Genomic DNA, 23,728 nt, shown 5'->3' on the forward strand with positions numbered 1-23,728 from the left:
TTAAAAAAAAAAAAGTCTCTAGCCGCCTTTCTTGTGGAGATAAAAAAAAGGCATATCCTCATAAGGGAGAGGATTAGAGTTTTTTTGGGTTTTTTAAATGAAAGCTGGGAATTCAGAGAACCAGCTATACCTACCAGTACGGCAGTATATTGACATGACAATATCCTAGTATCCTGGATGCAATTTGGGGGAAATGGGGGGACCTGTCATTTTGAAGCCTCATTGCTTCTGAACTTTATCTGCAGGCGCACCAGCAATGGGGAAGCCACAAAATGCTGTTCCTGTGTGGAAAACTTCGTTATTAAAGCTGTAGTACATTAAAGCTGTGGTACATTTGAGAAACACCTTATATTTGATGTTTGTCTTATTTATTTGATTTGATTTATATCCCACCCTCCCCGCCGAAGCAGGATCTTAGAACCTGATGATCCATCTGTTTGTGTAAATTGTCTGAATCACTAGCAGAATATGCTTACGTGACTTTTAAAATTAGAAATCCAAATTATTGATAATAACTTGTATTTTTTTCAGAGAACCTATTGATAACCTTACTCCAGAAGAGAGAGATGCTCGAACAGTGTTTTGTATGCAACTTGCTGCAAGAATTAGGCCAAGAGACCTGGAAGAATTTTTCTCTACTGTAGGAAAAGTGAGTGATTAAAGAATTTAAAATTTGTTCTGCTGTTCCCCCTGTCACTATAAAAGCAAAATAAAGTAGATCTTGCCAAGACATGTTATGTATCATATAAGTAACTTGGTTGCTTCTGAAGTGACATGAGATTCTGCCACTGAAATCTTTGGGCAATCTCTGCCTCCAACGTAAAATGTGGTTAGGATAGATTATTCAGCAGAAGTGAAACCAAGTTACAAGGAGAATTTTTTAATGGTAAATTCTTTTGATAACTAAGGATTTAGAAAGAGGAAGAAATGGGAAACATTTTTCTTTATGCATGGTTTTTAAGATATGATGTTTTTAGTACTGTAGGACAGCTCAGGACTATACACTGTGGTTACGTCTATAACCCCCAAACATATTTTCCATTACGTAAATCTACATTTCATGCTTATGTGATTGTGGAAGTAAGCTTGCATCGCATAAGGATGCTGTTCAGTTTACATGTTTTATTTGCAAAATATATGCTTTCCTGGTATAAGATGAGGATGCTCTTAGCACAGAACTTTAAAGCTGCAATTTTATATCTCCGTATGATTTAGAAAAAGCTTCCTATCTTGCTTTTGGGCTAACATGATAACAGTGTAGTTGCTGGCTGTTTTAATTATGTATAGTTATAACAAATGTTTTATTTTAATTATATATTGTGAATTGTTAATTTAAAGTGTAATTTTATACTTTTATGTTAGTTTTATATATGTTGTAAGCCGCCCTGAGCCACTCGATGGGAAGGGCGGGATATAAATCCCAGATAAATAAAAATAAATAAATAAAAAAAATTCTATGATTAGTTTAATAATTAGATGTAAAATGAGTGGTTCATGAAGGGTAGCTGTGCAGGGTATTGAAGCAGTAATTGAACATTGACATTGACTGAACACTTGACATTGATACAGTGCTTGCATGTTTTTCTATGTATCTACACAAACATTTTAAAAAGTATATCATTCAAAATGCTGCCAACAGAGCTCTGCTTGCCTCATGGAAAGATCCTACCTCCCACTGCAATTAATTGTGCTTCCTGAAATTACCACCCTTATGGTTCAGGGGATACCTAGGAACAATGCTGGAGTTCGGGGGAGGGGTACATTGACAGCTTTCCTATCCTGCTTTTGGACTAACATGATAACGGTGTAGTTGAATTCTTTGATTAGTTTAATAATTAGATGTAAAATGAGTGGTTCATGAAGGGTAGCTGTGAAGGGTATTTTTAAATAATTTAAATATTTTAAATGGTGGCTTCAAACATTACATTTTCTATCCAGAAATCATGCATAGGTAATTGGGTATGACCGTGCATCTAACATTATATGTTTTCCATACTTACTGAGACTTCTTCCCATATGTGCTTGTTAGAGCTTTCATTGGCATACATAGTGTCTTTACACCTTTTCCTCCATGGAAATGCTTTCTGTGTAAATTAATAAATCATGAGAAGTGGCCCAAAATGACAAACATAATTTGGAGGAATGAAATTCCCTGCTGACCATTTTTGTAATGTCATATAGTATCCTGACTATAGGACAAGTATAAGGCCAGTTAAGTGTATTCTGATTAATATCTTACTTTTAACTTTTTTTCTCTTCCTAGGTTCGTGATGTACGCATGATTTCTGATAGAAACTCCAGGCGCTCCAAGGGAATTGCTTATGTAGAATTTGTTGATGTTAGTTCAGTGCCTTTGGCTATTGGATTAACAGGACAACGAGTGTTGGGAGTACCAATCATAGTACAGGCATCCCAAGTAAGTTTGCACCGTATTCTAGCTCTGATAAGATCAGTAAACATCATGTGCTGTGCCTTGAAGAAGTTTTAGTAAATGTCTCTTGAGTCTCATTAACTTCATTGGCATTTGTTATTAGAAGCAATTCAGAAATCCACCCAGGGAAATTTGACAACTTTGTTCTCTGTTTAGTTTCTGTGTAATTCCTGATCTGTGCAGAAGCAGTTTCAGAGCATTCCAAAGTTTTATGGAATTATAATAGTGATTAATAATAATAATAATTGTATAGCAGTGTGTATAGTATAGCCAGGAAATCCCAAGATCATCTGGCAGCCAGAAGTTCTAGCTCTTTTAGCATTATGCACCACTAGAGAGGTGAGTTAGACTTGTGGGTTTTTTTGGTTTTTTTTAAGGCAGATGTTTCAGAGGTGGTTTGGCATTACCTGCCTCTGCGTCATGGCCCGGTATTCCTTGGAGGTCACCCATCCAAATATTAGTCAAGGCCAACCCTACTTAGCTTCCAAGATCTGATGAGATCAGGTTAACATGAGCTATCTAGGTTGGCTTTATGGAATAACTAGTAGTCAGAGCTTTTGGTGGGGGAAGTATTGCTGCTGGGGAAGGAGTTGAGCACCTTCCTGTTCAATTTTCCTGACACAGTGATGAACCTTAAAAGGTACCATTGGACTTCTGGGAGCCATCTCTGGAAATTCTTTAGGACAAAATGGGGGAAAAAATTCCATGTCTCAGCTGACTTTGGATCCAATAACAGTGTCATCACTCTGTGTTACTTCCACATCCCATCAGTTAGATGTGACTCTTCTATGAAAGTACACCTAGCAGCTATTTTTGCTTAATATGTTGTCAGTCTGTTGTTTTCCAATGATTTGATTAAATATTTTAAAGGGCCTTTGTTATTTTCACCCATCTATTCATGCTCCAGCTCCCACCAAAGAGCCAGTTTGGTGTAGTGGTTAAGTGCGCAGACTCTTATCTGGGAGAACTGGGTTTTATTCCCCACTCCGCCGCTTGCACCTGCTGAAAGGGCAGCTGCTGTAAAAGCACTTTCAGTCCCACCTACCTCACAGGGTGTTTGTTGTGGGGGGGGGAAGGTAGAGGAGATTGTGACTGTTCTGAGACTCTGAGATTCAGAGTATAGGGCAGAATATAAATCCAAAATCATCATCTTCACCTGGAACTTCTATCTTTTGCTTGGAAAGTTAATTGGTTAACTGTTAAATTCTTGGTATCTTATGACTTGCATTTGCTTTTCTTTAAAATTCTGTTGCTGGTGGGTACTACATTTGTTCATTGTACAGGTATAAATTTCTGCTGTCTTTCCTCAGTTGTCTTGGTGCTCTGACCTTATCTTTTACCCCAGATAGAAGACTTTTTATCTTTCACGTAGTACATAGCTTCAGATGTTAACTTGTCATTAAAATAAGGGACTGCACAGAGACCATGAAGAAGAGAGGCACTGCTTATCTGTAACTGATAATCTTTGAGTGGTCATCTATGCAGTTCCTCAACTTGTTCCGCAGTTCCCCTTTCGTGTTGCAGCTGACACTGTCATTTGCAGTACAAGAGAGAATCATGGACAAGCAAATTGAAACAGGAAAAAAATCTGTGAAGAATAACTAACACAATCCTTGTTACAATGAAATTTCAGTATTATTATTTGGAGAGATTTTCTCCGTTCACAAGACAATGTGCTGGATTCCCTGTAAAGAAAAATAATTGAGAACTTGTGGGCTGTTCAACTATTCCCTCCTCGATGAAGATGTGATCTCATTGAAACTTGTAGAATATGCTGCTATCCATTTAGAGGGCTGTTTGGAACGTCTAATCCATTTGAAACATGTTTAAAGGACTTTCTCATTTATACTAGCACCTTGTCGTTGTAAAGGACATTATACAGCTTTCAGCAAATTTAAGAATTACTTGTACATTTTGACTGTTGAATGATTATTATGAAATTATTTATGAAAAGTTTGGACAACAATAATACTGAAATTTCATTGTAACAAGGATTGTGTTAGTTATTCTTCATGGACACTGTCATTTGAGCTGAGCTGCAAGCGCCAGTCTGAGTGAATTAAATACAGAGGTACTTGTTCTTCCTCACAGGACATACATAGAGTCAGAAGTTCCTTTTGGGGAGAGGATTTGAGTGCCAAATTCTCAGGTAGAGTTAAATAATATGTCTGAAGCAGCTTCAGCACAGGCTCCATATATCTGACAGGTGATGATTTGAATGACATCAGTTACAGGCAAGCAGCCTGTATATCTCTTTTTTAATTGAACAAAGGATAGCCCAAAGGATAGGTTTAGTTTCTAAACCACTAAGTGAGATGTGGGGGATTAATAATGAATAAAAGTCAGCACCTTCAATTTTATTTGATTATTTGTGCCAATTATACAGCATTTGGAAGGAAGGCAAGTACTGACACTGGACATCGAAGTTATTTAAAAAAAAATAATTTTCAGGTTGTTTCTGTTTAATTTGAAAATAATGAGTAACAATAGTGATGTTTAAATCCAAAATCTTGTTCCAGAATCATAGAAGGCCCTTCATGTGGCAGATTTTGAGTGGGTGAATATGACAGTGGGTAATATGCTTGTTCTTCTTGCTGAAAGGAAGTAGTTAATTCCCTTGCCATGTCAGCTGGTCCTACTTCTAATTCATTGCTATATTTGTGGAAATGAGAGCCATTCAGCTGGTATACAGGCTGAAAGAATGTAGAATAATCTTATAGAATTATAGAATATAGGATGTAAAATCTTATCGATTAACCTACTCTTTACTATTTAAATCACTTTTCTAGGCAGAGAAAAACAGAGCAGCAGCAATGGCAAATAATCTGCAGAAAGGTAGTGCTGGGCCCATGAGACTGTATGTAGGATCATTGCACTTCAACATAACTGAAGATATGCTTCGTGGAATTTTTGAGCCATTTGGTCGGGTAAGTTTCTGGTTAGTTGGATGCATAATCTACAGAATGTATTTAAAACCAGTTGAAGTCACTTTTTCAGCCATTTGTGAAAAATATTCCCAAATATGAACAGCTGAGGCTGTGTTAAACTTGTAAGTGCTCCTGAGTATAAAGTACATACTCATACCTTGAGTATAAAGTATTGCCATGATCTTATAACAGTGCTATTAATTAATAATTCCTTACCCCAGAAGTGTTGAGCTCATTTGTTACGAGGGAGGGATCCGACATAAATGTCACTTTGTGGGTCTTGGGCCATGCGTGCTATAAAATGTAATAGGAGGTACTGGAGATACAAACTTTAGAAAGGTGATTTCATATAGTTGAATGACAATAGCGGGTGAATGAGAATAGCAAGCTTGATTGGATTAGGTGTGATATGCAGAGGGGTAGTAGGTGTGGAGATACCAGTGTTGGTAATGAGACTGGAAACCTAGGTCTCAATTTCATCCAGGAGGATCAAAGAATAAATGACATTCAGTTGCTGACCTAAGAGTTGCTGTGCTCTTGCAAAGGAATTTCAAAGAGAGATTAGAAAGAGAGACTGCTGCATTGAAATTGAAGCTCAAAACAATCCTCCTGGACTGAATTTCCTGTCTTATTACCAATGTGTACTATTATCATTTGGCATCTGAAATCACTCTCCAAGATATAAGACCAATCCAAATGTTCTAATTCCTAATCAGGGTCTTTTTGGAAGAAAATAAATTCAGATGTGAACAGAGAAATCCAATCTTTTTTAAAAATGAACTTTTCAGAATTAGCTGAAATAATTTCCAAAGTTTACATTGTGCTTGCTAGGAAGAATTCATCCACCCTCTTGCTCTCCCTCTAAAGAAGTGTGCTTGCGCACAAAAACTTTACACCTGGAATAAAATGATGTAGGTCTTAAAACTGCCATGGGACTCCCAACTTTGTTTTCTCTCTCTCTTTCCTCCTTCTCCCTTCTCCAAAAGAGGAGGAGCAGCCCCAGAGGAGGAAGCAACGCTGTGTGTGTGTATGTGTATGCTCCAGAGAAAGACAGACAGAGGCTTGTCTTTGTATTTCCAGCAGAAAGCAGCCACAGAGCTCCCTCTCTGTATATGTGTGTGATAAACAGAAAGAGAGGGAGGGAGGGAGGCAAGAGGCAGGAAGCAAAGATCCAATGAGGGAGCTGGGGGGAAAGCAAGTAATGGTGTAGCTGCAGTAGCAGACCTGGAAAAGGAAGTTGTTTGTGTATCGGATTTGAGCCCTGTGCTGGCTGCATGTTTGATACCCCTGCCTTTTACCCTTTTATGAATTTTAACTACTTTTGCTGAATGAACTTCCATTCAATAGACCTGAGTACATATTTATCCTTTTTGGCTAGTTTATTCTCACCTTTTCTCATAATTTATTAATAATTCTAATTTAATTTTTATTAACTTTTGAATTATCATGGCTTCTGCATTCTAATGAATATTCATGAACCTTTTCAGATTGAAAGCATTCAGTTGATGATGGATAGTGAAACAGGACGTTCCAAAGGATATGGATTTATCACTGTAAGTTTATAAATTTTGAGTGCCATCTTTGATCAGGAAGGTGACTGTTCTTGGCAGTGGAGCTGCAGTGTACATAAAGTAACTAAAAGCTTTTAAAGTGGCCACTCCTATCAATATTTTGTTAAAAGTGACTCCCAACTGATTTAGACATGTTTTAAAATATTCTGAAGGTTAAAGGCAGGCTGTGGGTTGAATCCACTGATTTCTGTACACTGAGCCTTCCTTCTGTGGAAAAAGTTCATCAGAAACAAGTCATGGCTAACGAATGACTCATAAGAGGAATTTGAGTAAAGTTATCTATTAATGTATTTCTTTTCATATTTCCTTAAAAGTCTGAGCTTTTATAGTTAATTCCAGTCAGGTTTAATTTTGTGATAAGTATTTCCAAAGGGGAGTGAATGCCTTCACTTGGGTGGATGGAAAGACAACAAGGGTTGTGGGGGCACTGGCCCAGACCATCTTTCTAGAGCTTGTTGTATTTTTCTCCACAATAGGCCTTATTCCTAGTGTGTGAATATAAATATATCTGAAAGTTAAACTACTTTATTTTAAGCAAGCTTTAATTTGACACTGCTAGATTTTGGTTATGTTTCCAGTGGTAGAATAGTTCCCATTTTTTATTAACCTTGAACAACTGTTACAGTTGTGATGGACTTCCAGTTGGCATGAGCTATATGGAGAGGACTGTTTCATAGCTAAAGCAGAAAATGTGAACTCTTGCAATTGAATTCAACTGCTTGTGCCTCCAGAAATATGCTACCTTTTCTGTTTCGTGTTCGTAAAGTTAATAATAATCTTTATGAAAGATTGAAGTGTTTCATATAATTTCCTGGCCCAAGTTGACGCAAGATGAATGATTTTGGGGCCGGGGACCATCAGAATATTGTTATTCATAGAGTGCAGTGCTGGAGGGGGGGAACTTTGAAGGTTAGAATCAGAACCTTGACTCTGATCTGGCATTCAGCTTGGAGCCAGTGCAGCTGGCAGAGCACCAGTTGTATGTGGGCTCTAAGTGGGGAAAGCGTATACTTTTCTCATCATAACACATGCTCCATGTTTATCTTCTGTTAGCCTTCCACGAGTTTCAAGGAGGTTATGGGGATTAAAATATGGTAGACCAAGAAGGGTAGTGCACATGTCTTGTAGCCCCATGGATTCTGATACAGCAGAGTGTTATCAGAAATTTAATCATTTATTGCTGTTCAAGAAGAATACTGTTGAAGAACTAGCTTCAGAAATTCAGCATTTTGTTGATCTCATGTGGAGCTCCATTAACAGGATGCATTCAGATCAGCGATCCATGATAAATATATTGGCTATAAAGGAAACTGGATGTTACTTTTTGCACAAGTTTGCAACAGGGACTTGCAGCCATACTGCTGCTGCAAGTCCTAGTAGCAAATCCTGTGCAAAAAACACAAACAAAGAGTGATTCTGATCAGAAAAATGGGAGGGGGCAGTTCCTGTTTTTGTCCTCTCCACATCATTTTAGCTGCCAAAACAACTGAGTGGCCCCCTGTGAGGGTATTATTTGCTCTGCTGGGATACTGCACACGCACTGAACACTTGCACCTGTGGCTTCCCAGTAGGGCAGATGACATCCACCTCCGAATTTTCAGAGAGACAAGGCAAGGAAGCTACAACTTCCAGAGAAATAACCAGTCCATTCAGTGTTACGTATCTGGGGACAAATGTCTTTTCAGATTCTTTTGAGTCAGAATGTCTTTCCCATTTTTAATAAAAGAGGTTTTTAGTGCTCTCATATAGTCTGTAGATTTTATTTTCCAAATTTAATGTTACCAAAACTACTCGCAGTTAAAAATCAGAAACAAACCAATTCCTTGGTATTGTCTCTGTATATGTTTTAAAGCTGTTTTCTATTTATTGGACTCCTTAATGGAACAAACTTTGAGACCATTTTACAAAACAGAACCATATTGTCTGCAAATCACCAACTCTGTTGCACAGTAAATTGAAATTATTGTATGGCATTGTGTGTGGAATAGCTGGAGTTCCCAGAGGGTCTGGCTGCTGCTGCAGCTCTTTTTTGACAACATTTAGGTGAGCTATGCTTATTTCATTTTTAGTCTGAGAGTGTTGCAGCTTGTCCAAGGTCACCCAACTAGCTTCAAGTGGGGAATTGAACCTGGTTCTTCTCCAGATTAGAGTCTTCTACTCTTAGCCACTATGCCAGACTGGCTCTCTGTTATGCAGTCTTAAGGAGAATTGCATGGGCAGAGAGGATCCTAGAGATACCTACTAAATGGGGAAGAGATATTGTCTAACCAGAAGATCCTAAGATGTGATCTTAGTTATTGTAGCAAATGTATATGCCACCTCTTCAGAGACCTGCTCAAGGCAGCCCGGAATGCAAAAAGTACAGTAAATTATCATAGCGTCGTTAGCATAAAATTATGAATAATAGACAATGAAACAAGTTATTGGAACAGAAGTCAAGGTATGAAACATCATAAGTAGCTTAAATATGATATTTATAAAACAATCGTGAGGCTTGAAGCAACCATATAATAGCGCCCCCCCCCCCCCCCAAAAAAAGGAAGTCTTGTAAAAGTCTGGGAAGAAATCAGTGTTTTGGCCTGGTGCTTAAAGGAAAAGGTAGGTGCTAGGAAAACTTTTTTTCAACTTCTATTAATGTAAGGGAGCAGCTGTTTGCCGCATATATATTCATATAGGGTACATTAACCAGTGATGGCTGGCTATCATACTGCTAGTCCGTATCTATTTGATTGCTGGAAAAAATGTGGTAAATCTGACTCTTACTTTCATACCTTGTGGGAGTATGTGTAGATACAGTGCTTTTGGATGCTTTAGGTATAAATAAAATAGCAAATTACTCCATTCCTGGAGAACTTTCTGCTGGTTCAGAAAGCTACCAAATTCCTAGTGAGAAGAAATGTGAAAGAACTGGGAAATCATGATAATTGACTAGATCTCAGTGCAGCTAAGAAGTATGGAAAATCCCAACTATAACTTGATTTTTTAGAAAAAAAGGTTTTGTCATAAATAATATATAAATACATACAGTTTTTATATGTATGTATAAAATGTATGTATATATTTTTAAAAGCCCCGTGACACAGAGTGGTGAGCTGCAGTACTGCACTCCAATGTTCCCTCTAAACTGCAGAGTCTTGTGAGCAAAAATTTTACTTTGTGAGCTACTGGTAATTAAAGTTGTGAGCTACAGCATAAATTACTGTGCTCTGGAGTCATCTTTCCTGAGCTAAGACAAAAATGTGTGAGCTGGAGGCTAAAAATCTGTGAGCTAGCTCATGCTAACTCAGTTTAGAGGGAGCACTGCCGCAGTATAAGCTCTGCTCACGATCTGAGTTCGATTCCGGCGGAGTCTGGGTTCAGGTAGTCGACTCAGGGTTGACTCAGCCTTTCATCCTTCTGAGGTCGGTAAAGTGAGTACCCAGCTTGCTGGGGGAAAAGTGTTGATGATTGGGGAAGGCAATGGCAAACCACCCTGTAAAAAGACTACTGTGAAAATATCGTGATGTGACATCACCCTAGAGTTTGAAATGACAGGTGCTTGCACCTTTACCTTTATAAAAATGTATTGTAATATGTAACAATATAGTGTACTTCTGATAACTTAATTGCAAGGTTTCATTTAGTCTGTTTTGAAGGCAAAAATCTGTGTACTTGTAAAATAGGTCCTATTCTTTTACAGGATTGTCTGTTACTTTCAAATAAGTAAAAATTGTGTATTAAAAAGAAGCGTTGAAACAGAATCCTCTGCAAATAATTGTCTAATTCCAGCAATTTCCCCCCCCAGTTTTCCGACTCAGAGTGTGCCAAAAAGGCCTTAGAACAACTAAATGGTTTTGAGCTAGCTGGTAGACCAATGAAAGTTGGTCATGTAACTGAGCGTACAGATGCATCCAGTGCCAGCTCATTTTTGGACAGTGATGAATTGGAAAGGACTGGCATTGACTTGGGTACAACTGGCCGTCTCCAGTTGATGGCAAGACTAGCTGAAGGTAAGTGTTTGTGATTTAAAAAAAACAAAACAAAACAGCCCAGATTTTCTTTAAGCATTTTTTTGCCACTACATTTCATCCAACTAAGTTTTCCAGTCTAGAAGAACGGTCAGTGGGTAACTAGAACATATAGTGTAGGCTTTCTGGTTTCATTGATTCTTATTATACAGTCATTATTTATTTTAGGTACTGGTTTGCAGATTCCTCCAGCTGCACAGCAAGCTCTGCAGATGAGTGGATCATTAGCATTTGGAGCTGTGGCAGGTAAAATCTTGTTCTCTAAAATAGAAAGCTATTTGTGTATTGCTCAGCTAGTTTCTTAACCATTTGAGATGTTATTTTTTCCCCTGCACCTCTACTAAATCACTATCACACACATTAGTTGATAGGTTCTTGTGAGGGTTAATGCTGTGTCAATTAGTGTATTATGACATTGAACTTTCAAGGAACTATTTATTTCATTATTTGTAGGCATATGTCAGCAGTGGATGATAACTGTTGTGTAGCAAAGTATGTTCATTTAGAAAACTTGTATGCTGCCTCTCAAGGTGGCCCACAGCTAAAACAGTAAAAAAAACACCCCAAGATGTCAAGAAAAACAAGCTAGGCTAGAAAAGTACATAATCTAGAGCAGTCTTACATGATACTGGTAAAACAGTTAGGCTAGGAGAGAATATACACGAGTTTTCACATCGTTGTCATCCTCTGGCAGTTGCATGTGTAGCTTCTGCCTTTTTCATCCCACATTTGTGCTGTGAGTCAGATTAAAATTCTTCCTTTCTTTCCTTGATGTCTACTTTCCATTATCCAGCTTCTGATCATTATAAAAAGGTCCAGACAGTCTATTGCAGAGGTTTCCAACATGTCTTGGTGCAGGTGCCATGGCATCAACAGACACTACGTTGGGGACCTCTGGCCTATGGAATGATGCATTATTGAAATGTTGATGAGCACAGATTTACAAGACTAATCTTGAATTGTATGTGTGATCGATAAATTTTTCCATTTATTGGTGTCTGCCAGCTGTTATAGCTGCACACAGTACTAAATAAATGGAGGAACTTAATAATTTTCCTAATACTGCATTTCTAAAACTGTTCCAAGGACCTTGAGGGATCCTCAGGTGGTCCATTAGCTCTTTGTAAGTTCAGAGGGGCTTTTATTGCCATCAGGAGGGTGATGTAAAAATTACCAAGCCAAACAGGGTAATGTAAAAAACATTTTCCAGGGTTGGGCACAGGGACTCTTAGAGGATGTGAGCAACATCAGCTTCCCTATTCTGATGGGTGGGAACTGCTGGAGTTGCCATTACTGTTCCATACCTGGCTTCCAGATAACCTCAAAGCACTGGCTGGAAAATGTGTTGTTTGGTTACTGGGAACTCTTAATTGCTAGTGTCACCAATAAAGTGCAGTTCTAATTCTTTCTAGTATATAATTAATACTACTTTCCACACTAATTTACAATGCAGAGATTTTGGTGGAGAGAGAGAGATCGCTTAGCATCCATAGATAATAATAGCCAGTCACAGTTTCAATTAATACTCAAGTTCAGGTTTTCTTGGGGGTTTTTTTAGCGGAGGGTTGTTTTTTGCTTCTATGAGCAGCTCTGAAAGTATTTGCAGGCCTGTTATATGACTACAATTAAAATTATTAACCAATGAGAAATTTTTTTTGCTGCCTCTGGTGCAGATTGGTTAGAATGTGACTCAGGCATTCTGTGTTGTAGCACTATAGAATCAGCAACATTCTGACTTGTAGGCCATGTGCAGACAGTAAAAATATTTTTCTTAAATTTAAATGTAGTCAGCCAGTGTCTTCATAGTTTTGTGGATACCAAAAGTCAGAAGTCTCTACAGGTCACATTAGATGCCTCAAGAGCTTTTACAAAGGGTTGTGCAAATGTGTGATGTTTGCTGGTGAGGGTTAGCGTTGGTCCACAAAAAAATGTGAAAATGAGGCTCTTTAGATAGGAATAGGCAACTGCTATGCTATTGTGATATTTCATAGCAATGTGTTCATTCTAAAAGGATATTAAACTTTCTCTACAACTTTTTAGATTTGCAGACAAGACTTTCGCAGCAGAGTGAAGGTGAGGCTGAATTTGATTTAATACATGGATTAAATGCTATTTGAGCAATTCATTGAGTTAAAGTCTTTAAGGAAAAGACAGATGAAAACAGTGTAAATGAGGTCTTAATGGTCAAGTGAATAGGGTGTTTTGATCACAGAGGCTCCGTAACATGTCTTTGTTGGTCTTCTGCGTTTAGTGAGAGAGTTTTCTGAAGACGCAAAGGAATCAAGTCTTGTACACAGCTGCGATTAGACTAGCTGTATACATTTATTTACAACTATAATACAGACTAGCAAAATGCTCCGCACACAATTCACCATCCAACCTCCAACAAGTAGCAGAGTACTACTGTACATTTATACATGTCCTCTAGGTAAGTGACCAATCAGTGCTGAGTCATGGTCACATCACTCTGGCTGATGCAATCTGGCCGTCTTCCAGATGCCCCTGTCAGCCAGATCATCTAATGTCAATTAGATCCTTTGCTATCTGTCGCCTGCACATACACTGACAGTCTTCCCCCTGACAAGGAAGAAGGGAGCACTGAATGCTTACAGAAGTCTCCAAGCATGCAGGAATAATTTTTTGTATTACCAAATGTTTCTATATAACCTAGACTGTACAAACTTCTATATATGTGACAACATAATTTAAAAGAGGAAATGCAAAACAATTGCCTGGTGAAAAATGAATCTGAATTGGGAGAACAGAAAGCCTTTGAGCATGAGACAAAAGATACTATATGACTATTTCCTTAGTTAAAGGAGCCAAAGGTTATATAATTTATTTATTCTATACTGCCCTCCCTGCAAAGTGGGCTCATGGCAGTGTATTAGAGTCCTCAGTCTCATTGAGGGTGAGGGTACAGTGAGCAGAGAATTACAACTGAAATTCCTGTTTTGGGATGGGGTTTTATTACATTCCCCTGAATGACACTGTTCTGAAAACCAGATATTGAGGAAATCCTTGGGAACAATGGTTGAGAGAAAAACATCACAGTAGCCATTTGCACAAAGTCAAGCTTATTGTATTCCCACGCATGTTTCTGCAGGATCTTATCCAGCTTTTGGCCAGTATAATATATATTATTGTGCAAGATCCTCCACAAGCAGAATTGCTCTTAAATCCATTTATAGTTCTGCTTGCACATTGCTGGATTCAAGCGATTTAATGGCACATGATAAAAACAAGCTTAATATCTGTCTCATATACATTGACTAGACCAGATAATTTAAAATGTACTTGACTGGGTAGGGAAGCTATAAAAAGCTTTGAGAGGTACTTGGCTGTTGTGGGGGGAAATGCCCTTTTGGCTTACATAAACTGAAGTGATGCCAGGAGGGGACATAACTCTCAATTATAGTTTTATGGAATGAGAGATGAAATTGCTTTGTGTATTTTGTAGTAGAATGTACAGTTTTAAAAGCCTTTGTTGTATGTTTAAAATCTATTGACTTTCTTGACTGTGTACAGAGCTTTGTGTAAAAACAAAACTCATGCTGCAATTTTTTCTTTGTTCAGCACTAGCTGCAGCGGCTTCTGTACAACCACTTGCAACACAGTGCTTCCAGCTCTCCAACATGTTTAACCCTCAAACGTAAGTTGATAATCTTATTTCCCCCCCATCCAATATAAACACTAGAGTCAGTGAATTTTAGACTTTTGTTTTCCTTTACAGTGAAGAAGAAGCTGGCTGGGATACAGAAATTAAGGATGATGTGATTGAGGAGTGTAACAAACACGGAGGAGTTGTGCATATATATGTGGACAAAAATTCAGCTCAGGTATGTTACCGAAATGTAATCAAAGAGTTGTCTGTTCCTGTCATTCTTCAAGAAGTGAGCATATCATTAGTACAAATAAATATTGGGAAATATTTCAGTGTGTAACAAGATGAAAATATTTTAACATTTGTGCCTTAATGCAACTGTACTCGGATGTCAAGAGAGCAGATACCAAAGGAGCAAATAAATATTCAGTTAATCTTTACATTTTTATCAGAACAAATTCATGAAAACAGGATGTTATGAATTCGGAATTTGTTGTTGTAAATTATAGAGCTGTGTGTTGCAGTTTCTACAATTCAGGGCTGTGTTTTAATAGCAAATACCAGGTTGGAACCAGATTAAATTTTCCATCAGAGGAATTGAACTTTCTTAGCTCCCCTGTCCCACTGCAGCATACTGATCTTCAGGGAGGGTCTGCATTGAGATGGAGAGATCAGTGTAAGTTCCTATTCAGTCTGGCTCTAACTCATCATTGGTACACAGTGTAAGAGTTTCTGAAAGCAAATAGATTTTAGTTAGAACATTTAGTATTTTAAACATCTTTCACCTATTAATAGTTGTAGAAGCTTCCGTAATTCTGCAAGTAAGAATAATAGAATAATAAAGTTGGAAGAGGGACCTGGTTAATTTGTTAATTTTTAAAAATCTTACGATGGTGTTTATACATGTCTTCTGCATTAGGGCACAGGAAGAGAGATTGTCCAAAGAAAATAGATCTACTTGATGAAAGCAATAACCATTGTTTTTTTTCTCTTCATATTTTAGGGCAATGTGTATGTCAAATGCCTTTCAATAGCTGCAGCAATTGCAGCTGTTAATGCATTACATGGAAGATGGTTTGCTGGTAAGTACTCTTGCTATTCTTTTACAGTTGGTCATTAATAAAAAATAGCTATAGATGATAGACAGAGTGCTGTAACTTTGAGAAATAAGTAGAAATTCCTGGAATACCTTGAACCAGATGTGTCAAAGTCTGGGGAGGGTTTATCAGTTCTTTTGAGATTCACAGTGAATGTAATACATCTCTTCCATGTGTTATCCAAACACATGCATTTTCAGGGCTATAAACCCTTAGGAGAGCAGAATGATTGATTTAGCTCTGTCACTGACATATTTCCTTAGCCACAGTGACAGTTTCTGGTTCTTTCAATGTGTAATGTCTTGAGCTTGGATAGATGGTTTTTTCAGGTAGAAAAAAATATATAGTGACTTCTGGGTGGGTAACTTTGCTCTCTCACCCTAGCATCCCTGGCCTTTATAATATGGCAGCCATAATGGTGTTAATGGCAAGTAGAGTAACATGCAGTGTGAAATGAACCTTGAATGAATGGCCAGTTGTTGCCAGACATAAAAGAGACTTTTCTTCCTTAAAACCACTTTAAAAGCGGGTGTGTGTGCGTATGGAAAAAATATTGCTAGGGTGAGGTGAATTGTCCAGCTTTTCCTGTAAGTTTCTGAATGCACTTTGTAAGCACTGCTCGCTTTCATTTGTTTTTAAATAAGCAATTTTAAAATGTCTCTCCCCCCCTCCCCCCCTCTCTCTCTCTAGGTAAAATGATTACAGCAGCATATGTACCTCTTCCAACATACCACAATCTTTTTCCTGATTCTGTGACTGCAACTCAGCTTTTGGTTCCTTCTCGGCGATGAAGATGGATTTAGTCAGTTTTGTACATAGCTATTTTTGGAGGAAGACCGAGTTACCTTTTATTTAGACAAAACAAAAGGAAAGGGTGTAATGTCCTTTTGTGTACACTTCCTGTTACCTTTAAACAAAAAATAAAGAGTAAGCAGGAATGCTGTGTGTTCATTCTCTCTTGATTAGCATTCCCACTGTATACAAAGCTGACTACTTGTTCTGCCTTGTAATTCTTGTACATTTTAGAACATTTGGCTAGGGTGATCTGTAGGAACAGATGTAGCTCATAGAAAAGATTTTCTGTAAAAGGTGGTCAGGACATGATTTTTTAATGTTTTCACCAGCCTTTTCTTTTAATGCAGGTATTACATTTTACATTCACTTAAATGTAGATGCTCTGCTAAAGGTTAATATCAGAATTTAACTGGACATATTTAGTGTGGGTTTTTTTTTATGGACTGAAAATTCAAGAGGCTACTGAGTGACTCTTTTGGTCAGCTGATCATTTAATGTTTGGTCATTTAATGTTGACCAGTTGGCAGCATTGGGAAGATTAGAGCATTTTATTTCTAGATGGTAACTTCTGATTGTCACTGTAAAAGGTTCTTGTAAATAAAGTGTAAGGTGTGTTTAGAATTCCAAACAAAGCTATCTCTGCATTTCCAAATTAAAGGTCCATTGATTGCAGGGAATGTACTTAGTTTGAAAGTTGAAGTAGGAAATGCAGGAATATATTTTGTCTGGTTGCATATAATCTCTGCTCTTTTTTAAGCTCTGTGAGCTCTGAAATATATTTTTGGGTTAACTTCAGTGTGTTTGACAAAACAGCTTGATATTTCTATCAACAAATGACTTTCATATTGCAACAATCTTTGTAAGAACCACTCAAATAAAATTCTCTTAAAGGCCTCCAGAAGTATTCTTTTTAAGAACTAAGACTTGCTGCAAACAGGAAAATATAAAATAAGAGTACATTAGACCAGTGGTCCCCAACCTTTTTGGCACCAGGGACCGGTTTTGTGGAAGACAGTTTTTCCACAGACCGGGGGGTGGGGGGATGGGGATGGTTTCAGGATGATACAATTGTGCACTTTATTTCTGTTATTACATTGTAATATATAATGAAATAATTATACAACTCATGGCCTGGTTGCTAACAGGCAATGGACCAGTACTGGTCTGTGGCCCCAGGGGTTGGGGACCCCTGCATTAGACTAAGGCTAGATTTTTCTTAAAGAACTTGAACCAAGTGTTTCCTCCCTTACTGTTAGAGCTAGCTCTGGTTCCTTACACAGTCATAGGTAGAGAGGCAGGATGGTTCTCTTCAGTTAGAAGACAGGACAACACTGAAATAAGCCCAGTGCATTTGAAGATTATCCCTTGTTTAAGGACAATATTGCTAATTTGTTTTCATATGAGTCTTTCTGTGCAACATCTCTTGATCCTTCTTGTCTACAATTTCTTGGCACTTCTAATCATTGTTCATTTAAAGCCAACAGAATGTCTTGCAAGGTGTGGAAAAAATTCTGTACAAGAATGGGCTGCATTGTTTAGAAAGCCCTTCCTTGTTTCTGTTCTATGGGTTTGTCAGCAGAATAGCTAGTTCTTGCTCTGAGGAGGAAGGCATCTTGGACTGGATGATTCCCACCAATTGTGCAGGGAGGCAGGACTAAACTTTTCAACTCCTGTCTCCTGGGTGGGAGTAGCCCTGGCCCAGTTTGCATCTTGCCTTATTAGTGTGTAGATTTGGAGCAAACTCATCCATTTAAACTTGCCTTTCTCCTAGAGCTATACCTGAGAGTTTCCTAACCTTTCTAAAATGCCCTGATTTCTCTTTCACACTTCTTGGCTCTGCTGCTGCTTATGTCCACATGATTTCTTTCTCTGTCCTTTCCCCCTTGGAGAAGAATGGCGCAGTGGTGAGGCTCCAGAGAAAAGTAAAAAATACAAATTCATCTCTGAAAATTATTGAGACCTTCTGCTTCTGTCTCTTGCAAAGAGAGCTCCTCCACTTGAGTCTAGCCCAGAGTGGCCTAGGAAAACTACTGGAAGCACCTAAAAACATGCCATAAAAAAACTAAAATGGCACCTTATGTGCAAATGGTTCTCTTGACTACCATTTTGGCCCCTGGGGCCTACAATGACATGCTAATCTTCCTCTTTGGACATCCTCGGCTCTTGGCTGCCATTTTGGGCCCTGGGGTCAAGAATGACCCACTTAGGCTCCCTAGTGGTTACCCCCGCAAGCTCTCGGCTGCCAGTTTGGCTCCCATAGGGTATGGCAGGCTCCTCTGTTGGACCCTTACCTGAACTGTAGGGACTTCTTGACCACTGGAATGGAACTTCAGTGGGTAAGGTGCTGCCTGCTCACCCCTTCTAAGGTTGTGGGTGGAATTATTGCTTGGCTGAGATTATGAATCCTTTTAAAGAGATTCATGAGAGGAGCTGCAAGGCATGCAAGACTGCTCTTCTCCCACCTCATCTTTGGGGTCCAAGCACTCTAACCCTCGGCTGCCCACAAGTAAGGGTCTAGGCGTAGGGAGGGTATGCTGCATCTTGTTGGGACCCTTGCTCAGTGACCCACCAAGACAGCCTGCATGGCCTTTTTGCTGTCGCCCCTTTTCTGGCTGACAAGGTTCCCAGTTCATCTTTCTAGCCAAAATCATTGCTGTGAGAATCACCCATTCTAAAATGACCTAACCTCAGCAGGAGGAACCCTCATGGTGAGTATCCAAGGTTCTGATTCCAGTCCAGTAGCACTTTAGAGACCAGCCAGATTTTTTGGGTAGGAGTTGAGACAAAGCTCCTTATCTGACAAAGGGAGCTTTGATTCTCAAAAGCTCATACCTTAGGAATCTTACTGGTCTCCTAAAGTGCTACTAGACTTGAATCTAGCTGTTGCAGTGATCAGTGTATCATGGTAGTTTTCTGTTAGAACTGGCTTCAGAATTTCACTCTACCGTGAAAATTGCTGTGTAACCTCGTGCCAGTCACTCTACCAAGCCTAACCTAGTTCTGTTACAGAATAGGCAAGATGGGCCTCGTAACCCATAAGCTGTGAAGGGCATATAGGGGATGGCATCTCATGATTTAGTGCTGTCTTGCTTTGCTAAAAAAGTGCCCTTCCCCAAGGAATGGCTATCCAGAGTTACATTGTAGTACTAGGTCTTGAGATCAGATGCATTTTATTTCCTTTATGATGAAAATCAGTGTTCACCCTCAGGGAATAAAGACATGAGTGTTCTTGATCAGTGATCATTTGCCTAGGATCTAGTCTTCTCTACCAGAGGATCCTCAACTTCTGTAACACAAGGCACTAAAGCCTTACTCAAACAGATCTTAAGGATAGCCACCACTGCTTGTCTTTTTCTTAGCCATCATAAGGTATTTGTTTCTACAGAGTTTGGGAGGCAAGTGCTTTAACAAGTCTATAAAATCTAGCCACCCAGATTGCTAGCTTTGAATATGGGACAGTGCTATTTAATCCCTGGTCAGAGAGTACCTCCTCTGATGGAGAAAGGAATGCTGATTTACCATGACTTTCTTATCAGTCGACGGAGAGCATACTGCCCTGCCAGGACTGTCTTACTGCTATAGAGAAAGGGTAGATGGCTTTTAAGGTATCAGATGTTCTGATCTTGGTAATGATCCAGACCTAAAGGGGGTAGCTCTTAGCATTCTAGTCTAGGGGATGATCTGAATTCTCTTTCAGGTGGAATATGTAGGAATAATCTATCAAAATGCCCTGAATCCAGCTATTAGAAAAAACATTTACAGAATGTTTACAATTCTGATGTACCTTACCAAGTTGTTCCAAAAAATGAAATGTGCATGAAACAAGTTCTAATGCTGAGACAGGATGCCAAAACTTGCAATATAAAGGATTTTTCAAGTATGGCTTTAACACTTAATATGGGAAGTAATAAGAACTGATGCCAAAGATTCTGGGTTTTCATACAAAAATAGTTTCAAATAGGTACAAGCATAAGACAAGTGGCTGTCATGAGTGGTACTATAATGTCCTGATGATTCATAGTTCTATCATGGTCTGATGAAGTGTGCTTAGAGAGCACACGGAAGTTTACGTTTTGAATAAAACTTGGTTGGTCTTAAAGGTGCCATTTGACTCCTGCTTTGTTCAACTACTTCAGACCAACACGGCTGCTCACTTGGATCTGCTTATACATATATAAAGGTTCCCTTAACTCACAATGGCTAGTAGCTATTGAAAAATCTATCCTTTGTGAATCTGTCCTCTTTTGAAGCCATCTGCACTCATAGCCACCTCTACTTCCACTGGCAGTGCATTTCATAATTCTGTCTGGTCAAAATATACTTGTTCTCAATGTATCTTATTAAAGAGAAAATTACTAGTATGTGTAGCTCCTTCAGACGACAACAGTTATCCTTATTTCAACACTTGAGATGGAATAGCTGCATGATGAAGGCAAAAACAAACTGCTGATATTGAAATAACGGCAGAGACCTATACATTTTGACTGATTACTCAGTCCTGGTGCAAAGACTTTTATTATATTACATTGCAGGAACTCAATCAGCAGGGACTTTGGGTCTTCAGAATAAAAAAAAAATTAACATGTCAACAGCGGATTCCCATGCCAATGGCCATAAATGTCCCGAAAGTGCCACCACTCTGCATCATTGTTTTGCCAACGCCACCCATCAGTTCTCGCCCTCTCATGCCAATCCTAAACGAAAAGAAACAGTACATACACCGTAAGAAGGGGTCACTTATTTTCTGGTCCTGACTTATCACACAGAATCAAACACCTGATTTGGAGGAAATGCTGACCAATTAATGTCAATGTGTAATAAAAATAATCAAAAATTTAATAAAGCCAAATTCCCTAAAGCCTTTCCTATATGACTAGTTCCGTACATCGTGGGCACTTGTCCTTCTCAAACAACAGCCCTACATACCACATGGCAGTTTACTTTTGAGGCTACAGGGCTTTAAAAACAACTTGTGTAATATGGGAATTTGCAGCTCAAGCAAAGATAAAAAAATTTGGCATTCTCAAACAGTTCCTTAAATTTTTATTTTCTAATGCTTAATATCTTTATTGATGCTTTTGGTAACAATTACTTATGGAAGTTGAATCTTAACTGCTACAGTATTTGCATTAAAGACCTGGTAGTAAAACTGAAATGTGCATTTGGATAACTAAAAAAGCCTGGTTTTAGAAGAGTGAAATTTAGACTCTCTAAAGATCGGCTTTCTTCCCAATTTTGGATGAGAAATGGCTGGGTTTTCCTGTTACTTTATTAAATTCTGTACATTGTCACCTTAAGGAGTGCAAGTTAGCGCAGGGGATGAATGCAAAAAAGCTAGATAGTACAAAAGCATGAAAATAATGTAATATACATTGAGCTGAATAGTCCCCCATGAAATTGATAATGGCTGCACAGAAGCATTGCTATCTTCTCTGATTAAATACGCCGGTATAAGCACCTTTGTTTCTCTAAGATTACCAAGAGCACAAGCTAAATTCTAATTCAAATAGTTCTCACAGGGCTTTTCTGCATTCTTGGGGGGGATGTTTCTATTCTGCATGTTTTGCTCCCTCTAGTGGTTCATTCAATGTCACACAGGTTTATTTCCAGAATACCTCTCTGAGTTTAAACTGCAGGTTTTTATGCCAGACATAAATCTGTGTGTTATCGAATAGACTGTTTGAGGTAGCAAAACACAGGCAGATCAGGAGAAAAAAACCTGAAGAAACAAACTTACCAGCAAATAAAATGAGAATGCAGAAAAGGCCATACTGCAATGACACTTTCTCAGGATATGCTAACCCTCCAAGTGGCTTCTGAAAGAGCCCAGGGAGCTGCAATGTAAAGTAAGAAAAAGCAAAGATTTGATCTGCCAACTGGGCTCATGGTTCTCCTTGCCCCCACAAACCCTAGCTTTCTGAAATGGAGTTGGGGTTATAGTGAAGATTCTTCTTAGGATGTATATTACGTTCAACTGCAACAGTCTGACTCAAACATACCTGAGGCAAGAAAATGTGCCAAATAGTGCACCTGCTGCCATACCAACAGCAAAGCCCATCATGAAGCCCATTTTTACTCTGTCAAAGCAGCTGGGTTGAGACTGCCCATATGGGCCCACGGTCACAGGCATCTAGGAAAAAAGAAAACTGAGCACAAATGTGACAACTATTGATTCTGTGCATACAAAGCTTTCTACTTTCAATCAAGATGGAGTGCTCCACAGATAATAATTGCTAGACTTTTTGAGCCTGTTAAGAATATTTTTCTTTTTCTGACAAGTGAGCATTTAACAGTGGCATCCTAACCAGAATTATAACCTTTTGAGTAGACCGACCTCAATGAACTTATAAGGGTGTGATTCTGTTTAGGATGTCACCATGAGAATTTTCTCATGAGTAGGAACATTACCTAAAAGCAGTTCTCTGCTACAGATAGGAACACTAGTGGCTTACCAAAAAATATTTTCTTCTAAGGTGTGACTGAACTCAAAGCTAGCTGTTCCATAGTTGATAAAGGGCTGTAAAACATTCAGTCTGATGTAAATACCCACATCTGAATGTGTAGTAGTACTCTTCAATTATGTAGCTTTTGACCAACTGCAACTACAAATCAATCTTTTGCTGAGGAACACTGACCCCTCTGAAAAGAAAGATGTTAAGGGAATGGAGTTGTAAAATGGGAAGATAATGAATGACCTTGTAAAAATGTAGAGATCCTCCTTTAAGTGAGGATTGATTGATTCTGGAAAATTACTGGACTAATTAGATTAAACAAGATTAAATATAGAATATTAAACTAATGAAATTAAAATGTTAAAAATGGAGCATAACATCAAAGAAGCAATGTTTTTCCACTGAAATGGGCAAAATGTCCATACACTGTTTACACCATGAACAGCATCTGATGATTATGACTTTTTTAAATATTTTGTATACCTACCTATATAATTTAAACAAAGGGAAGATGGTAAATAAATTTGTGTGACATAAAAGAAGATACGAGATATAACTTGCTTCAATAGAAATTAACGTAAGTAAACTGCAGATATTTATTTATTTAATTCTGTTGATTTATATCTTCATTAGTGAAAGATGCTGAATAATAGTTCTGGGGGAATTTAATCCAGTTTACATCAAAAAGGTTCTTCAAAATAGCTCACTGAATTTGGCAACATTTAGCAACTACTTATAAAACTTCAGCATAGCAGTAGAATGGGGGCAATCTAGCCTCCTAATAATAACAATTAAGTTACATCAAATCACAAATGATTTATGTCAACTCTTCATGGTGTTTTCC

At 38.4% G+C, this 23,728-nt stretch overlaps 2 protein-coding genes across 11 annotated transcripts in view; one reads left to right on the forward strand and one right to left on the reverse strand.

Annotated features, from left to right (window-relative positions):
• The window catches only part of RBM39 (RNA binding motif protein 39), a 37,545-nt gene extending 20,219 nt beyond the window's left edge, over positions 1-17,326 (forward strand). For all 10 annotated transcript variants that reach the window (XM_060231032.1, XM_060231033.1, XM_060231034.1 and 7 more), the window contains 11 exons: positions 532-649; positions 2,264-2,416; positions 5,221-5,358; positions 6,846-6,911; positions 10,714-10,918; positions 11,105-11,182; positions 12,977-13,009; positions 14,513-14,588; positions 14,670-14,775; positions 15,544-15,622; positions 16,328-17,326. In XM_060231032.1, coding sequence (XP_060087015.1) covers positions 532-649; positions 2,264-2,416; positions 5,221-5,358; positions 6,846-6,911; positions 10,714-10,918; positions 11,105-11,182; positions 12,977-13,009; positions 14,513-14,588; positions 14,670-14,775; positions 15,544-15,622; positions 16,328-16,428 — 1,153 coding nt within the window. In that variant the 3' untranslated portion in view covers positions 16,429-17,326. The remainder of the gene's footprint in view (positions 1-531; positions 650-2,263; positions 2,417-5,220; positions 5,359-6,845; positions 6,912-10,713; positions 10,919-11,104; positions 11,183-12,976; positions 13,010-14,512; positions 14,589-14,669; positions 14,776-15,543; positions 15,623-16,327) is intronic.
• Positions 17,327-20,906: 3,580 nt separating this feature from the next.
• Positions 20,907-22,589, reverse strand: ROMO1 (reactive oxygen species modulator 1). The gene is made up of 2 exons (XM_060231045.1): positions 22,432-22,589; positions 20,907-21,126 (listed from the first exon to the last, which is right to left on the reverse strand). The coding sequence occupies exons 1-2, from the start codon at positions 22,560-22,562 to the stop codon at positions 21,018-21,020; spliced, it is 240 nt and encodes a 79-aa protein (XP_060087028.1). The 5' UTR covers positions 22,563-22,589; the 3' UTR covers positions 20,907-21,017.
• Positions 22,590-23,728: the final 1,139 nt, after the last annotated feature.

Source organism: Heteronotia binoei, chromosome 2 (genome assembly GCF_032191835.1).
Source record: "Heteronotia binoei isolate CCM8104 ecotype False Entrance Well chromosome 2, APGP_CSIRO_Hbin_v1, whole genome shotgun sequence".
Lineage (NCBI taxonomy): Eukaryota > Metazoa > Chordata > Lepidosauria > Squamata > Gekkonidae > Heteronotia > Heteronotia binoei.